The sequence below is a fragment of the Panthera pardus genome, unplaced genomic scaffold (genome assembly GCF_024362965.1).
Source record: "Panthera pardus isolate Hobbes unplaced genomic scaffold, ASM2436296v1 HiC_scaffold_15, whole genome shotgun sequence".
Lineage (NCBI taxonomy): Eukaryota > Metazoa > Chordata > Mammalia > Carnivora > Felidae > Panthera > Panthera pardus.
Window position 1 is genome coordinate 71,605,960 of NW_026526710.1, and position 18,467 is coordinate 71,624,426.

General features: G+C 42.9%; 1 protein-coding gene across 1 annotated transcript in view; it reads left to right on the forward strand.

Moving 5' to 3' along the window:
- The window catches only part of MALT1 (MALT1 paracaspase), a 62,970-nt gene that overhangs the window by 33,823 nt on the left and 10,680 nt on the right, over positions 1-18,467 (forward strand). The window contains 5 exon segments of the mRNA XM_019463899.2: positions 1,413-1,445; positions 6,411-6,614; positions 15,525-15,702; positions 16,979-17,053; positions 17,398-17,525. Of these exon segments, the coding sequence (XP_019319444.2) occupies positions 1,413-1,445; positions 6,411-6,614; positions 15,525-15,702; positions 16,979-17,053; positions 17,398-17,525 (618 nt within the window).

Sequence of the window (18,467 nt, forward strand, 5' to 3'; positions counted from 1 at the left end):
TCTGGAAATGAAACCTTACACAAACAGCTGAAGGAGGCAACTACATCATTGAATATTTACAGCGATCCCTCTTACTTCTCGGCAGGTCATTTCTCATTATTTTAGCACCATAACTAGCCTGCTTAGTTTCGTGCCCATATTTGACTAGTCAGCGTCTGCCATTGTGAGCAGTGACGGGGCTGTGCCCCCTAGGCAGATGCAAATTAGACAGACCGGGTCGCCTCCCTTACGGGGGTGCTGTCCTGCTGAGGAGTCTCGTGGGACTGTGCTTCAGACTCCAGACCCACACCGAATGAGGCCTTTTCCTAAATTGGCCTCTTATTTCTTGCCGTTCAGTGAACATCGTGAAAAGTTACTTCGGGAAAACTTTTATGAGAAACCGCCGCTAAGCCTCGGAGATTTTCCTGGCCCCCTCTTTCATTGTATCCTGATTCCTCAAGAATCAAAAGATGCCCCCCAAAGTGAGGTTTTGAAAAAGAGAACGTTTAAAAACTTGTAACAGGCTCCGGTGTTTTATATATGCTGTTAAAAACTCAAACAGAGGGGCGCCTGGGTGGCTCAGTCGGTTAAGCGTCCGACTTCAGCTCGGGTCATGATCTCGCGGTCCGTGAGTTCGAGCCCCGCGTCAGGCTCTGTGCTGACGGCTCAGAGCCTGGAGCCTGTTTCAGATTCTGTGTCTCCCTCTCTCTGACCCTCCCCCGTTCATGCTCTGTCTCTCTCTGTCTCAAAAATAAATAAAAACGTTAAAAAAAAATTTTTTTTTAATAAATAAATAAATAAACGCAAACAGAGTTACCCTGTGTTGCGGTAGACACATCGCTGACTCCACCCCATCTTTCCCTGTGGCTTCTCCCGTGTGGTCCTGGGCGTGGGAGGTATTTGGCTCTAGGTATACAGATGGCGGAAAGCGCGGACTATGGAACGAGGCTGACTGGCTCAGTTCCTTTGAGCCAGCTGCTTCATCTCCCTGTGCTCGGATTCCTTATTTATGTGACGGTGGAAAGATACACCTCCGAGACGAGTTGAGGTTTATTTGAATCCGTTACATTTAAAGCACGCAGAACAGGACCCGGCAGACGTTCAGAAACCGTTCGGCGCTTCTGCCGGTGCCTGGTGCCGCCACCCGCCGTCTTCAGACTGGTTTCTACGCGGCCGGTTAAAGATCACGACCCCCAGCCGTGGTGCTGAATTTCCGAAAATAGTCCCCTGTCCCGAGTCTAACTCTGCCCATCCAGGTATGTTTATCAAGAGTCTGAAAATCTTAAAATTACTGGTTAGCCGTTAGGAACCACATTCTGTCCTTTGCTGCTGCCGATCCTGCTGCTCATTGGTTCCGTGTATCTTTAACCCTGCAGATATTTGTATCACCGACAATAACATCCTATCTTTCTTGCATTTTTATCTTTTTGTAGACCATGAAGAGCAAACGGGTGATCAGCCTTTGGGTGAGTAGAGCTTTAAAATGCTTGGCCAAAGTACGACTTTGCGGCGCTTTTATGGCGATCACGAAGGGATCCGAGACATTTTAATTTGGCAGCTGTTCCAAATACTTAAATGACGTCGAGACCAGACGTTTTATTTTGGATATTGCTAAAAGAAATTACAGCACATGGGGCTTAAAGAGATTATGAATCCAGTTTCTGGGGCCTAGCCAGCTCCTCTGGGGGGATTTCTTTGTTTTGGCAACACGCAGACAAACAAGTAGGTAAACAAGAAACTTGTACGCGTTACAGAGAAGTGATGAATACTAATACGATCGCTTGGTGGGGTTGGAGGTTGGAGAAGCAGCGGAGAGGTTGCGATAGCAGCTTTACGTTTTAAAGGAGAGAAGGACCCGCCAGACGGAACAGAGTTTCGTAAGCACACAGTTGTAGACAGTGAACCAGTGTGTTGTATTCTGGGGACAGCCAACAACACACAGTCCCCTAGAGCACAAAGAGAAAGCGGGGGAGAGGTCGGAAGACACCAGACCTTGAGGAGCCCCGTTTGTCTCGCGAGCCATTGGAAGGAGACTTGTTGGTAGAGGGCTGAGAGTTGTCTCTCTTAAAGGCCAGTCTTGTACGGGCATAGAAAGTAAACTGGAGGGCAGTGATGTTCTTGGGGGTTTTTTTTCTTTTCTTTCTTTTTTTTTTTTTTTTCTTTTTTTGGTTAAGAGGAAAGTTAAGAGACCGTTGCAATAGTCAGTAGTCTAGATAAGAAATCACGAGAATCTGAACTAAGATAGTACCAGTGAGAACGCAGGAGACAAAGCAGACTCAAAAGATCTTGAGGCGATAGAATCAGTAAGCTGTTCTTATCACCTTGCTGTAGGGCATAAAAAGTAGACAGGCGTCACCATGCTTGCTCGGATTCCTGCTTGGACCACTAGGTGGGCAGCGATACAACCCACTGAGTTAGAGGACACAGAATGAAAAGCAAGATTCAGGGGATAGGTGACTATCCGTTTGAGACCTAACCCGTCTGAGGCATTTGCATCACATTAGGTGAAGACACACGGCAGCCAGCCGGCGGCAGCCCGTTGTATGTATGGATCTGGAGCTGTAAGGGAAGGCCAGGATTAGAGACACAGGAGCATCATCAGCGTAGAGGTGGAAATTCAAACCGAGGGGTAGCCCGCAACAGATTGCCAAAGGCCACAGAGAAAACGGCACAAACTGGGTAACCTTTGGAGGGAGCAGGGGGCCCATAGAGTATTTTTTAACCATTAGAATCATTTGTCGCTAATCAGATACTATATAAAAATCTAGATTTCTAGGTTCTTTTGAAAAGTGGTAGCTTTTGACTGGTAGCTAATGACTGAATAGTGGCTGCCCCTCGGCAGAGTGCTTGTGCCCCCCGTTTTCCTGTTGTACAGCCTCGGGCCTGCTTCACTGTCTCCCCCTTTCTCTGTCCTCCTCCCCTCCTTCCCCATTTGGTCTTGCCATGTTGCTAAATTTCTTTACATTGTGGCTGGGTCTCAAAAGCGGGAGTCGTCCGGACTCCCTAAGGCTTAGACCCAGAACTGGCGATCGTCTCGCCAAATTATGTTGTTCAAAGAGAATCACAGGGCAGCCCAGATTCGGGGGTCGGAGCCTTGCTGAGGGCAAGGATGGGGTGGCTGCTCGGAGGTTCTCTTCTACCACATCTGTAAAGGTAGGCATGGACTAAGGAACTTGGACTTTATTTTGAGGGACATGGAGATGAAAAGATTCTGTCAGATTTGGGGCTAGTACTCCATTTTTGGTAGCCAAAGGTTTGTGTTTTGTGTTTTTTTTGTTTTTTTTTTTTTTAATAGCACTTAATCTATGTCAAGTTTCTTTCCAGGGGCTCCTGAATATTATTTATTTTGGATGAGATGAGTAACACACTATTAGAATAATTAGATGTGGAACGAATGCTATAACATTGTGTCGCTTTTTAAAGAATATATTGCGTTAAGCTTTGGAAGATGCCTGGGATCATGTAGTTAAAATACCTTTCTGAAGTGGTTTTATTATTCTATTGTTTAATCAACTGGCATTTATGTTTCCTTTTTCCAATAAATGGTTTGTGTTCAAGAAATTGTGGGTGGCTCTTACAGTAAATGTTTTTCTTCAGAAGATTTCTTCCATTTATTTTTATCACTTGAAAACCATCATGAATTGCTTATGTAGTTGCTATTTTGAAATTGTCTTTGATTCCTCACTCTTCTCTCCCCAGCTTTGCATCTTACCGCTTCTTTGCTCTGTCATATCTCTGAAGTCTGGCTTTTCCTTTTCCTTCCTACGACCAATTCCCGGAATGGGTCTTTGTCATCTCTGTGTTGACCACTGCGGTCTGCTTCTCATCCCAAATACCCCCCAGTTCACCTGTCATTCACAAGTAGATTGGGCAAGGTAAGATTTACTTACCCATCCTCTTTATTACCACTAAACTCGAGAAAATGCCCTGCGACATTTTAGGAATTGGCTATTAAAAACTTATCATTGGGGAAAATTGTTGAAAGAGCTGTGGTCAACTATTGATACATAGATTTTAAGCCACAGAGTTCTCAAGTTGTTGAACCCTGGCCCTCTGAAAACTGTACCAAGTGTTCTTTCTAAGTAACAAAACCAATGAATAAGGAATTGACATTGGCAAACACATGCTCAGTTTGACAACTGGTCTTTTTCCCCCCAGACTCTAGTGATTTTTTCTGTTACATCCCTTATACTTGTGTTTTGCCAATAAAACGTAGCCTAAAACATGTATTAGAATTAAATTATCATAATATTCCATCAGAATCACCTCTGTGATTTACAAACACTTTACTACCTGAATAACTTTGGGAACCCATGATTTGGGCTGGACCATGTAAGTCAGACATTCTCTTATTTCCCCTCACTTAGAGGTAGATTGCACTGAGACTGTCACTGTATCGATGGGTCCAAATTCTGATAGGGTTGCTGGGCTCCCGGAAAAAGCACTGAAAATTTTCTTTCTGTGGATTAGTCAGGTAACAGTCTTGCTCTAGAGTGGGTACTTTGGTGTAAGGGTACATACCTAGTTTATTTAAGAAGAAATCTTAAAAAAAAAAAAAAAAAGACCCAAGAAAGGTTAAGTTTTATACTGCCTCCTGTTGGAATCTATCCTGAGTGTTCTCTGCTTTTTCAATGATTTTTAGAACTAAAGGCAGTTCAATAGAAACTTTGTCTGAAGTCTTTGTATATGAAGTAGTCTTGATAATTGGCCTTTTTCTTTTGAATAAAAGAAGAGATTATCATTTGTATAGGACTTGAAGCGCCTTTTTACTGAATTAGAAATGTTTAAGGGGTGTCTGGATGGCTCAGTCGGTTAAGCGTCCGACTCTTGATTTTGGCGCAGGTCACAATCTGATTTTGGCTCAGGTCACAGTCTCATGGTCCGTGAGACGGAGCACCGTGTCGGGCTCCGTGCTGACCATGCCGAGCCTGCTTGGGATTCTCTCTCTCTGCCCTTTCCCCACTTTCTCTCTGTCTCAAAATAAATAAGCATTACAAATTTTTTTAATGTTTATCATTTTTTTTTCTAAAATATGTGTATTCATGAGAATAAGCAATTTGCAAGAAATCTCTAAGAATGTAAATACAGAATACAGATACCATGACCTAAAAGTATTGGGGCTTTTCACAAAGTAGGGTTTTCTTTCACTGTAAGAGAGTCCCATTCTTGGAGTTTGTGCTAGTTTTTCTCCAGACCTCACTTAACATTAGATTTAAATGTTCTATGTAAAGAAAAGAAATTTCACCAAAGAGTTTTGATCAATTTAATGATTTGAAACATCTGAAATTCTATTCCGTATGGCAGACATCACGTCAGCAATGTGATTATTTGTGCCTGTTTCAGTTTCATCGAAGTCGTATTCATAATTTATAAATAAACTACTTAGTAGCACTTAGTGACAGAGGTTGGTCACCTAAGTCCTGGCCTGTGTCGGGAGGTGGCTCAAGGTCCTACCCAGTGTGGCTCTTCAGCCAAGTGCTCTTGTTACACCTTCCTCACTGCCCCCTGGTGTCTCCGTCACATTTCTGCCATGACCTGTGCTGCACATACGAGCCCTCCAGAAAAACATTGTAATAGGTTACTGCTGTCATGGCGCAGCCTCAACTCTTTAACCGCTAACCCCGCCCCCGACTAGCAAACGTATAGTTTTGAAGACCAGCCTTCTACAGCCATTTTTGGACAAGCAACACACGTGATAAAGCTAGGTGGTACTTTTTAAGGCATCGGTGTGGATCATTTTGCCCCTCGAAAATAGGAAAATTCTTTGTCTAAGAGTACACCTTTGAGCAGAGTCTCTGCACTGAGGTCAGAAAAGAAACTGTTAAGATATTCATACTAAAAGTTTTCACATATCCCTAAGGTCACCCAAATGACCTTTTTAAGAAACCAAAAGGAAACAATACATCAGCTGAGAAAATTCAGATACAGTTCTTGTTAAGTCCCTGCCTTTCTCTCCTCTTTGGTTTTCCCCTTGCTTGCTCTGATGAGAATTTGTCCTGTTCCTCTTTTTGGTATTTATTTTTGCTTTTTTTTTTTTTAAGCCTTTTCCGCTGTCAGCAAAACAGAACCTAATTTGATGGGAACCCAGTTACTAACATTGCTTGTTTAAATTTGCTCTAAAAGCTAGTTGAATATACTCTTTACTTTTGTTGTAACTCAGTACAAGTATGTGGCTTCCTATGCAGTTCATCAATAGCCTTGGCCCGAGTGAGCACGAATAAGTCTACTCTCTGTTGTCTATCAGCCTGTGCTCCTCACTGGAGTTTTCCACATAAAGTAGTACCTCTAAAATGAAATTAAATTAGAACGAGATCTTAATTCGTAAAGCATACAATTTGTTATAATTCTACCATTTCCATAGGTCTTACTTTAATCTTAATCTTTATGTCCTCCCTTTAAATCCCCTCTCTCTCTCTCTTTTTTTTTAACAGCAAAGGACAAGGTTGCTCTTTTGATAGGAAATATGAATTACTGGGAACACCCCAAGCTCAAAGCTCCTTTGGTGGATGTGTACGAGTTGACCAACTTATTAAGACAACTAGATTTCAAAGTTGTTTCACTGTTGGATCTCACTGAGTATGAGATGCGAAATGCCGTGGATGAATTTTTACTCCTTTTAGACAAAGGAGTTTATGGTAAGATACTTACAGTCTTGTTTTTATAATTAGCCACTCTTCGTTGCACAAGTTAGGTTAAGCGGTAAAAATCAGAAAATGGTCCGATTTGATCATTGTTGAAGTGAACATGTTGTTGAAGTGAAGGAAGAGTTTTGTTCTTGTAAAGACGATGGATTTGATCTTCGTTCTGTAGCTCCATGTGAATAACTAATTAACTCAGTGTCTTTACTTTAATGTCTCTTGTGAAAACATTTTTGTTCTTATTAGAATAATTCTTTCCTGTCTTCGGTGATTTTGGTTTTTATTGATGAGAGCTGAAGTACAGTAAAGCTTAATGACCAAATGGCAAATTGTATACTCATATATGTACAGTATTGCTGTGTGTGTGTGTGTGTGTGTGTGTGTGTGTGTGTGTGTAGTACGAAAGGTAACCAAATGTACGTTATGTTTGTTTCCTTTTTCTAACTATTTCATGGCATTTTCTAATCCTTTAATGGGAACTGGAATTTAGCAAGGATTTGTTAGTTAGTGAAACATATGAAAACAGTTTGTAAACTAAAGCTCTGTACAAACATAGTTAAAGGTGGACCTCCACAAAAATTCTAACAGTAAATTTGTAATCATTTTATTCATTCCATCATTTAAATATGTTAAGAACACCACATATATGGTAAAGATTTTTTAAAGAGACAGAGTATGTTGTCAGGAGTAAGTAATCTCTTTGGTAACTTACTTTTTTTAATGAGTATAGCCACAAAAGGCAGGCCAGCCGGCGGGCTCATTTGGGCTGTATTTCACAGGGGGTGGGACTGTGATGCAGTGCGATCACATTTGATTGCCAGGGAAGTGGCATTTCCAGGCCTGTTATTAGGCATGCTGGTGATAAATAAAAAGTATCCGTTTAGGGGCGCCTGGGTGGCTCAGTCGGTTAAGCGTCCGACTTCAGCTCAGGTCACGATCTCGCGGTCCGTGAGTTCGAGCCCCGCGTCGGGCTCTGGGCTGATGGCTCAGAGCCTGGAGCCTGCTTCTGATTCTGTGTTTCCCTCTCTCTCTGCCCCTCCCCCGTTCATGCTCTGTCTCTCTCTGTCTCAAAAATAAATAAACGTTAAAAAAAAAAAATTAAAAAAAAAAAGTACCCGTTTGAAAGCTTTTATATCTTTCAAATTATTTTACTTCAGTAATTTCTAAATAGATTAATTTCTAAATTCAGCCTTTTATTTGTAATGAGACTGATATGATGAGGTAAGCTCGGTGGAATTGCTAATGAGGCTCAAAAGATTTTTTAATTTTGTTTTTAGTGTTCATTTATTTTTGAGAGAGAGACAGAGTGCAACTGGGGGAGGGGCAGAGAGAGAGGGAGACACAGAATCTGAAACAGGCTCCCGGCTCCGAGCTGTCAGCACAGAGCCCAACGCGGGGCTCGAACTCCCGAACCGTGAGATCGTGACCTGAGCTGAAGTCGGACGTTCAACCGACTGAGCCACCCAGGCGCCCCTCATTCTCATTTCTTACTGAAATTGTCACCTTAGCTTTAAGTCCTTTGTCTAGCTTAAACCAAAACTTTTAATTGCGCCTGTAAAGTAGAAAACCAGAAATATTAAAAAGTTGTGGGAAGAAGAGCTCAGCTTGTGCTGAGGCTTTGCCCCGATACAAAAACACCGTCGGGGCGTGTGGGCGGCTCCATCGGTTGAGTGGCCCACTCTCGATTTCAGCTCAGGTCATGGTCTCACGGTTCGTGAGTTCGTGCCCCCCATCAGTCTCTGCACTGACAGCACAGAGCCTGCGTGGAATTCCCTCTCTCCTCTCTGCCCCTCCCCTGCTCGCTTGCTCTCGGCTCTCTAAATAAATAAATAAATGTTAAAGTTTTCTGTTTTGAAGCGTTGTGCGTACCCCAGGCATCAGGCACATCTGATGCAGACGTAAGTGTGGCAGAGGCTTCGCGTCACAGGGCCTTCCTCCTGCACTGCGCCTTCACCTCCAGTTGACGGCCTGTGGGGTGGGGGAGGCCAAGGCAGAGCCGTGGGAGAATTTCAGCATGAACGACTTCAGATACGGAAAGCATACGCATCCAGGCTCATGCCCTTTTATATCACGTCGCCCATGGGTTTGTGGAAGAAGCAAAAGTTGCCCCAAAACAGAAAGTAGGTAACTCACTTTGAAAACATACATAAACCTAAAAAACACCCTCTGAGAACAGAAATAACTGATCTCTACTACACGTCCTTGAAGACAGGTGAAGGTAAAGATCTCTAGTTGTCACACGTAGATGGCTATGAGAGAGAGTAACTGAAATCCCCCCCCCCCCCCCACACTGTGCCTTCCTGCATTCTCCACCTGCTGCGGTTCAGCTGTGCTTTGGTGGAGAAGGATATTGGAGTCTGGTCAGAATATGGCCAAGTCTCGTTTACCCTGGAGGAGTCGTTCAGTTCAGAGCTGCGTGGTGAGGCGGGGGCCTTAAGTCGGCTCGCTCGTGCTCAGCGCTCCGGCTTTTCTGCTGAGTAGTGTGGAACCGTAACTAAGCTATTTAACTTTTATAAGCAGAAAAGGATTTATGAAATGGATAGACTAACTTAACGAAGTGATTGCAGAATAAATAAAGGTAAAATAATTATCCCCGTGCCTGGCACAGTAAAAGTATTATCGGTATCATTTCCTGAATTCCAGTTTGTCTGCATCTTTAGATGCGAGGTTCGAACCAGATAGCATTCCACTCGAGGCCTCAGTTAGAGAACCCCAGCTTTCATATGTTTTTATGTATTAAGGTTCAGCCTAAGGTTTCATTTGGAAGAAAAAAAAAAGGAGTTTTTTAAATGATAGTGTAGCGAAGCCATGGAAAACCAGCTCACTGACATTTTATATTTTCTGAGGGTAAAGTTAACTAGAAAGCCAGCAGCAGCTTATAAAGAGACCGTGGAGTATAGCACAGTGGTTGGCCTGGCCAGCATCCAGACTCCGGTTCCGTCACTTATTAGTCATGTGGATTTACATGAACCATTAAACCTCTCAGTGTGTCAGTATTTCCATCTGTAAAAGGTGGGTGATAATATAACCGCCTGGTTACGAGAAATACGAGGATTATAGGAGGTGATAACTATACAACTAAAGCACTTTATTCAGACAGCGTCTGGCACACAGGAAGAGCTATGTAGGCTGACGGTGACAGTGCTGGTGGCAGTGACTGTCCTCGTCAGAGCACCGTGCTAGGTGCACTGCAGCTCAACTCCGGTGGGACCGTCCTCCGTTTCGGCAATTCTCTTCTCTGTAGGCAAGAATAAACATCTGTAATAAACTATGTCCTTGGAAATCATGTTCCCAAGAAACAGGATTCCCTAAAGGTCTAATGGACAGGATTATATTTGTAACCACATTAAATTTCCTGTCATTTGGGGCGCCTCGGCTGGCGACTCTTGGTCCCAGGGTCGTGAGTTCAAGCCGCATGTTGAGTGTAGAGATTACTTGAATAAGTAAATAAACTTAAAAAAAAAATACTTTTGTCATTTTATAAAGATGCCTATTTATAAAGATGTCATTTTATAAAGATGCCTACCCTTGAGTAATGCGATAATTGATTAAATTAATTGGCAGTAATAGAGATGGAATTCTGAAAATACAATGATTTGGCCTAGTTTGTTGTACATAAAAATGTTTACTCTCCTGCGATACTATTTGGTTGTAGACTTTGATACAAAATGCTTCCACTTTCCAGAAGTCATTTTGGGGCGGAGAAAGGTTTTTTGTTCCTGTAAGTGCCTTAATTTCAATGATTCCCTAGTGGGACGTATGGCATTGAAATAACGGGCCATGCTTAGGTCACCCTGGTTGACGGAGCTTAAACCTTCCCTTGAACTTGCTGCTTCTCCTGAGTTACGTCTCGCTAGAGGCAGATGTGTCAAATGATAACAGTGGGGACAATACTCAAGCTGCCTGGTTGGCTGTCTTAAGTAACATCAGTTGTAGAAATGGTACCGTTTCTACTGAAAATCAGGCCCTTTCTAGAAAGTTCTCTGGATCCAGCTCTCTCCTGATTGGCTTGCATTGTTAATTAATGCATTCGAAAGTATTTACCGAATTCCTTAATATATCCGTAGCACAGATAAAGGAGTATGCTAGGTGTCGAAGGAGATCTGGAAAATAAAGAGCATGATTTATACTCTCAAAACTCTAAGTCCCTTAATATAATGAGGACAAAATTAAAAATGCGTTTTTTGGAGTTGGAACACCTATCAGCTGTATGATTGTAAGCAAATCACTTATCTTTTTCATTTTCTCACCTATAAAATATGAATATAAATCATTTAAAGATTGTTACGTGGATTAAAATCAGTTCATGTATATGAACGTATTTCCAGAACCGTGAGAAAGCTATACAAACGTATAAGATTAATGTCTCTTATGAGCATTTTTACCAAAGAAATTAAATACGCATAGAACTGTAAGGTGTCCCTAAAAGCCAGCGTGTGATTATGTGTCAGAGAGTGCTGCCACACGGCTTCCCAGCAGGGAGAGACCGAAGTGTCAGAAAGCTGGAAACCAGGTGATAACCTGCTGAGGGTCCTGAGCGTGAGATAACCCTTGAGGAATTGCCATGATGTGGGTAGATGGGAAGGAGGGAGAGTAACTGAAGTAGAGTCGTGAAGGTTAGAAATGAGCATACCTTGCTTTTAGAAGCGGTGAACAGACTGATGGGGAAGAGAGTCCCGTTTTGGACGCAGGTTTCCCGCTATGTGAGCGTTCCCAGGCCCAGACAGCCTTTTCTGGTACCTCCGGACACATCTTGCTGACGGATGCACAAGATACATTGAGATACAACCCAGATGCTCACAGACACAGCTCAGAGGTCTGGCGGTTTGCTGCCGGGATGCTGAGTGTGGATCCCGGGAAAGGAGCCGGCGGTGCCTCTCTCTCTCTGCTTGGCTGTGTTCTGCCTCCAAATGACTCACTGCAAACAAACGCTAAATGCCATTTCTGCTTTTTGCCTTTTTTTCATAAAAGCAAAACGTCTCAGGGCTCCTGGGTGGCTCCGTTAAGCGTCCGACTTTGGCTCAGGTCATGATCTCATGGTCCGTGGGTTCGAGACCTGCATCTGGCTCTGTGCTGACAGCTCAGGGCCGGGAGCCTGCTTCAGATTCTGTCTCTCTCTCTGCCCCTCCCCCGCTCATTCTCTCTTTTGCTCTCTCCCTTCCTCTGTCTCTCTCAAAAATAATCATTAAAAAAAGTCCTCTTTAGATTCCTTTGGTTTGCAAAACCAGACACTATAATGTGGGTCTCTCTTAAAGGCAGAGTGGCGTGGCACAAACTTTAAAAAAGGGAGGGGTGGGGCGCCTGGGTGGCTCAGTCAGTTGAGCGTCCGACTTCGGCTCAGGTCATGATCTCGCGGTTCGTGAGTTCGAGCCCCGCGTCGGGCTCTGTGCTGACAGCTCAGAGCCTGGAGCCTGTTTCAGATTCTGTGTCTCCCTCTTTCTCTGACCCCTCCCCTGTTCATGCTCTCTCTCTGTCTCAAAAATAAATGTTAAAAAAAAAAAAGGGGTGCCTGTACTTGATAAAGAAGTATATAAATTCTACTGTTTTGAAACGTACAGTTCGGTGGCCTTAGCGTATTCACAGTTTTGCATCAGTCACCTAATTCCAGAACATTTTCATCACCCCAGAAAGAATCTCCACGTCCGTTAGCCGTCACTCTTCATTCCTCTTTGTCCCAAACCCCTGGTAACAGCAGCTTTTCTTTCTATCTTTATGGATTCACCTTTTGGAGTCATTTTGTAGAATGGAATCTTTCCGTGCCTGGCTTTTTTCTCTCAGCATAATGTTTTCAAGGTTCGTCCGTGTCATTGCGTTACTTTTATGGCTGGATAATCATGGTATAGGATGTACCACATTTCCATCCATCAGCCGGTGGGCACGTAGGTTGTTGCCTCTGGGTGATATTCTGAATCACACCGCTGTGAACACTCGTGTGCACATTCTTGTGTGGACATAGGTTTTCAGTTCTCTCGGCTGTATACACCTTGGACTGCGATTGCTTAATCATACGGGAATTCTGCGTTTAACTTTTTGAGGAACTGCTTAAACTCTTTCCTGACTGCTTGCTTGCACCAATGCATGTTCCCACCGGAAGTAAATGAGGCTTCCAGTTTCTCTCCATCCTTGCCAACACATGTTCACGCCTGTGTGTTTATTGTAGCTGTCCTGGTAAGCGTGATGTGGGATCTCGTTCTGTTTTGCGTTTCGTGTGTTTATTTGTTTGCTATCCTCTTTGGAGAAATGTTTGTTCAGATCCTTTGCCCATTTTTTACTTGGCTATTTGTCTTTTTATGGTCGAATTGAAGAGTTCTTTATGTATTCTAGATACAAGTTGTCCTTATAGATCTACTGTTTGCAAGTATTTGCTCTCATTCTTCGGGCTGGCTTTTCACTCACTCAGTCTTCATTCCTTAGTGAATTACATCCACTCCCTGTGTCACGATTTTCAAGATGCTCGTGTCAGTGCCCCTCTTCTTTCCGGGGATAATTTAATTCCTTGCCAGGCTGGTCTCCTTTCTCTTGGCTGCCATTCCAGGCCCACGCCTGGTTTGTTTCCGTTCCATAACGTCCCTTGCTCTTCCTCTGGTTTTCCGAATTGTACCCAGTCTCCCAAGACCACCTGTGGTTGCTTCCGTTCACACCGATTCCTCCGTGCACCTTACTCAGATCATACAAGGTTTCCTTAATCACATAATTTATGATATTTCATTGTGTGCTGACTTTCTGTGTTCTTTAACAACATGAGCAGGTCTGAATGAGTTGCAAGATCCTTGGGGCAGGAACCTCGTCTTCCTTTTCTCTTTCATTTCTTTCATGCAGGACACAGATGAGATAGAATAAACCCACACTGAATACATGAATGTACCCATTTTGTCATTAGTTTAAATGTTTATTTTCGAGAGAGAGAGAGAGAGAGAGAGAGAGAGAGATTGAGAATTCAAAGCAGGCTCTGTGGATGCGGGGCCCGAACTCAGTGAATCACAAGATCATGACCCGAGGCGAAGTTGGACGCTTAACTCTCTGAGCCACCCAGGTGCCCCCCATTTTGTCATTTTTTTTTACCTGAAATGTTACATATGAAAGAACCGTTTTTCTCATTTTAGTCAGAGTTCAAGAAAAACAGACCTGGGTTCTGCCCTGGAGGACCAAATGGAGCAGGTTGTTCGAAGCTACATTCTTTGCTCGGAATTGGAGCTGTGGGTGCAGGGAGCAGCTTCTCTGTTGTTCCCCAGCTTGGCGCCTTTTTACTATTAATGTCAGAAAGCCGTAGAAAGAAGTCGTCATATCCAGGACGCTGACAGAGCAAAATCAGTGGGCCTTAGAGATTGCGTGCCTAGGGGGAATGTATCTTCACAAATATTTCTATCAAATATTTTTATAAGGAAGCCCATACTGATATTTGGGGGTTTTTTTGTTTTTTGTTTTTTGTTTTTTACAGCCAAAACAAACATCTTTTCAAGAAAATGTTCAGAGTCGTTTGGTGCAGTTTTTATAGTATCGTTTCTCAGTAAAGAAATGACTCATCTATGGACTACTAAAATGAATGTAAATTTGAGATTATTAATTCAAGAGACTCTAGATGGAAAATTAATGATATTTATATCTCGTAACGAAAAGAAAAAGTAGTAATGGGGCTCCTGGGTGGCTCAGTCAGTTAAGCATCTGACCCTTGATTTCAGCACAGGTCATGATCTCACGGTTCATGGGCTTGAGCCCCACGTTGGACTCTGTGCTGACAGCTCAGAGCCTGCTTGGGATTCCCTCCCTCCTTCTCTCTCTGCCTCTCCTCTGCTCTCTCTTACTCTCTCTTAAAATAAACTTAAATCTTTAAAAAAAAAAAAAAGTAGTAATCCATGAAATCAGATTTTCCTTCCCTTCTTAGAAAAAGCTACATTTAAGGACACCTGGGTGGCTCAGTCAGTCGAGTGTCCAACTCTTGATTTCAGCTCAGGTCACGATCTCGAGGTTTATGAGATCAAGCGTCACGTGGAACTTTGTGCTGACAGCATGTGGAGCCTGCTTGGGATTCTCCCTCCCTCTCTCTCTGCCCTACCCCCCCCCCAAAAATAAATAAATAATCATTTTTTTTAAAGACTACGTTTTTATTTTTATAGCTCTTACTAATTATGTATATAAATGCCTGTGGGATTTGTTTTTCCTTTTTTTGCCTATAGAATTTCCTATACTGGATTTAGTAGTTACTAGTCATCTAAATAAGTTTATTTGTTCATCCATTAAAAACTTACTAAGCTCCTGCTGTGTGCCAGGAATCCACAGATAGAGATAATACCGTCCCTGCCCTGGGGGAACTCCTGGTCTCATGGAGAAGACAAACGACTCAACAAAGAAGTCCTTAGCCTTTTTCTTTTTTATATAACATAAGATAAATCTGCATTCCATATTATACCACTGGTTACAAATATACCATTTTTATGAACTAAAACATACTTCAGGACAGCATCTTGATGTCAGTTTAAAATACAGTATTTGGGGCGCCTGGGTGGCTCAGTCGGTTAAACGTCCGACTTCAGTTCAGGTCACGATCTCACGGTCCGTGGGTTCGAGCCCCGCGTTGGGCTCTGGGCTGATGATGGCCCAGAGCCTGAAGCCTGCTTCCGATTCTGTGTCTCCCTCTCTCTCTGACCCTCCCCCGTTCATGCTCTGTCTCTCTCTGTCTCAAAAATAAATAAACGTTAAAAAAAAAAAAATTTAAAATACAGTATTTAAAGACTGTTGTCGAAATAATTTTCAGTGCAAACTTAGTTAACATTGACTGTGTTTATAGTTGGGTATCTCTTAAATAAGCTTGCATTAACTTGAAGAAAATAAAAGACTGCACAAGAGTGCTGCATGCGTATTCAGAGTGCAATTTAGAGTTAATTTTTACCCCTTTTTTCTCTTTTCCAGGATTATTATATTATGCAGGACATGGTTACGAAAACTTTGGGAACAGCTTTATGGTCCCTGTTGATGCTCCAAATCCATATAGGTCTGAAAACTGTCTCTGTGTACAAAATATACTGAAATTGATGCAAGAAAAGGAAACCGGACTCAACGTGTTCTTGTTGGACATGTGTAGGAAAAGGTAAGCTGTCTGTGTTAAATGAAGCTCATTGGATTGAGGTAAATATCAGCCTTGACAAGTAAATCTAAGGCAAACCTGGGAATTCTAAGAACCACCTAAGCTTGCAAATTGTTTTTTTTTTTTTTTAACGTTAATTTTTTAGAGAGAGAGAGACAGAGCATGAGCTGGGGAGGGGCAGAGAGAGAGGGAGACACAGAATCAAAGCAGGCTCCGGGCTCCGAGCTGTCAGCACAGAGCCCGACGCGGGGCTCGAACTCAGGAACCACAAGATCATGACCTGAGCCGACGTTGGAAGCTTAACCGGCTGAGCCACCCAGGCGCCCCAAACTTGAGAATTTGTAATTACAGATTGAAACTGACCAAGAAGGACACTAGAGGAAAATATATTTTCTCCATGTGTATTTAATGATTTTAACTTTTTTCTTATTTGCTATAGAACAAAAGTGAGGTACTAAAGGGCGTGGGTATTTTTTCTTTTTCTTAATGGTTATCTTTTTAAAAACTCTTTTTTTAATGTTTGTTTATTTTTTGAGAGAGAGACAGACAGACAGACAGTGTGAATGGGGGAGGGGCAGAGAGAGAGGGAGACACAGAATCTGAAACGGGCTCCAGGCTCTGAGCCGTCAGCCCAGAGCCCGCCCGACTCGGGGCTCAAACTCATAAACCGTGAAATCATGACCTGAGCCGAAGTCAGACATTTAACTCTGAGCCACCCAGGCGCCCCAAGGGCATGGGTATTTATTCACACTCCAGAAGGTTCAGCTCTTCAGAATGCCTGTAGGTGTCTCCAGTCGTCTCTCAGTTATTCCTCCAGGAACTGACGGAAAGAACACCCGTGGTCAGGTGGGGCTTCTGTCAGCCCTGGTCTCGCAGATACAGAAAGCGTAGCCGGACCTCATGTTTGAAGCTTCAGATCCCAGTTGTTGGCCACTGTGTTACTAAGGAATAGAACCAGTGATTAATTCCTCTCAGAAATAGAGTTTGTGCTTGCTCAGCGTTTACCAATCAAAAACCAATGCCAGAGTTCAGATGTTGGTCCTGTTTAAAGCTAAGCAGAGAAAGGATGTGGCCATCTGCCCTCTCGGCAGCATAGGAGGCCTGGATTATTTTGGGTAAATATGTGGCTGATTTGATAAAGGAATTTTGAATCTATAATTTTAAATCATATGTAATACAATAGTGTTATATTTTCCATTATATTATTAAAGCTCTCCAAAATGCTGTTTAACTTTTTTCACATTTGTATCTGTCCTCCTCCCTCCTCCCTTTTATGTAGAAATGACTATGATGACACCATCCCGATCTTGGATGCACTAAAAGTCACCGCCAACATTGTGTTTGGATACGCCACGTAAGGAAATTTTATATTTATGTTCAAGATGCCTTCGTTTTTCGTGACTTCTTTTTGATTATAGATTAGAAGCCTAGACAGATCCATAGAATTGTAGGCATAAATTTTCCTCTTTGATATCCTCGATAAGAAGTTTTAAAGAATTGACTTTAGCACCTCCTATCCTGACATCTTCTTTTCACTAAGCACCAGAGCATGTAGTTCCTGCTTAAAGATTAACTGTTTAATTAAGATGTCATGCAGGAGGCTGAGAAGCAAATGAAGCTCATCCGTATTTATGCAAGCCCGTGTGGCAAGTGTTTCCTTTCTTTTTGTTTTAATTTGTCTTTTTGCTGTTTTTTAAGGTGTCAAGGGGCAGAAGCTTTTGAAATCCAGCATTCTGGGTTGGCAAATGGAATTTTCATGAAATTTTTAAAAGATAGATTATTAGAAGACAAGAAAATTACTGTGTTACTGGATGAAGTTGCAGAAGGTAAAATAAATAAAGAGAAAGCTACTCAGGGTCTTCTGGTAATTATTTTCTTCCTACTATTACTGTGCAGGTTTGGAATTAGTATTTATTTTATAAAAAACAAAAATTTAGGCAGTGTTCAGCAACACTCCATTTAATTCCCCCCCCCCCCGCCCCCTTCCTCATTCCCTGTTGACTTGGCTTTATGCCCTCTGCTCAGCATGACTTGAGCCGCGGCGCTGATCGCAGGCAAGACTGTGAAATCGGTGAAGTTTCATTCTCCGAGTTGTGTGCCTCGTTTCTGTGCCTCGTGCCTGGTGCTGCCCCGTCTGCTTGTTTGCAGAAACCTGGTCCAGAGAGCATCCTCTCTGAGGATTAGAGATACAGCCTTACAGAAATTTTGAGGCCCGGTGGAAGAGTCTGGGTTCATTTTTTTCTTGATGTACTCAATGTTTTTAAATTCTGCTTTCGGGGCACTGGGTGGCTCAGTCAGTTAAGCATCTGACCTTGGCTCAGGTCACGATCTTGCAGTTCCGTGAGTTGGAGCCCCACATCGGGCTCTGTGCTGACAACTCAGAGCCTGGAGCCTGCTTCGGATTCTGTGTCTCCCTCTCTCCCTCCCTCCCTCCCTCCTTCCCTCCTTCCCTCTCTCTCTCTCTCTCTCTCAGAAATAAAGAAAAAAATTTTTTTAATAAAATAATAAAAGTCATACCAAAAAACAGTTCTTTTGCAAACCAGCCCATGAGATTTGGAGTTTCTTGGGTGTTCCAAAGATGGCAGCTTGAGTATCAGGTATGTGAGAGTTACCCTAAGAGCCATGAGTCACCTTTATTTTCATGTTTTTATCGGTGCAGATCTTGTAGCTGGGTCACCTGACTTCGCCATTTTCCCATGTAACATAGACAGCCAGAGCTTTGGACCTCCTCCTGCCATCCTGCTTCAGCCAGAAAAGTCTGCCTTTAT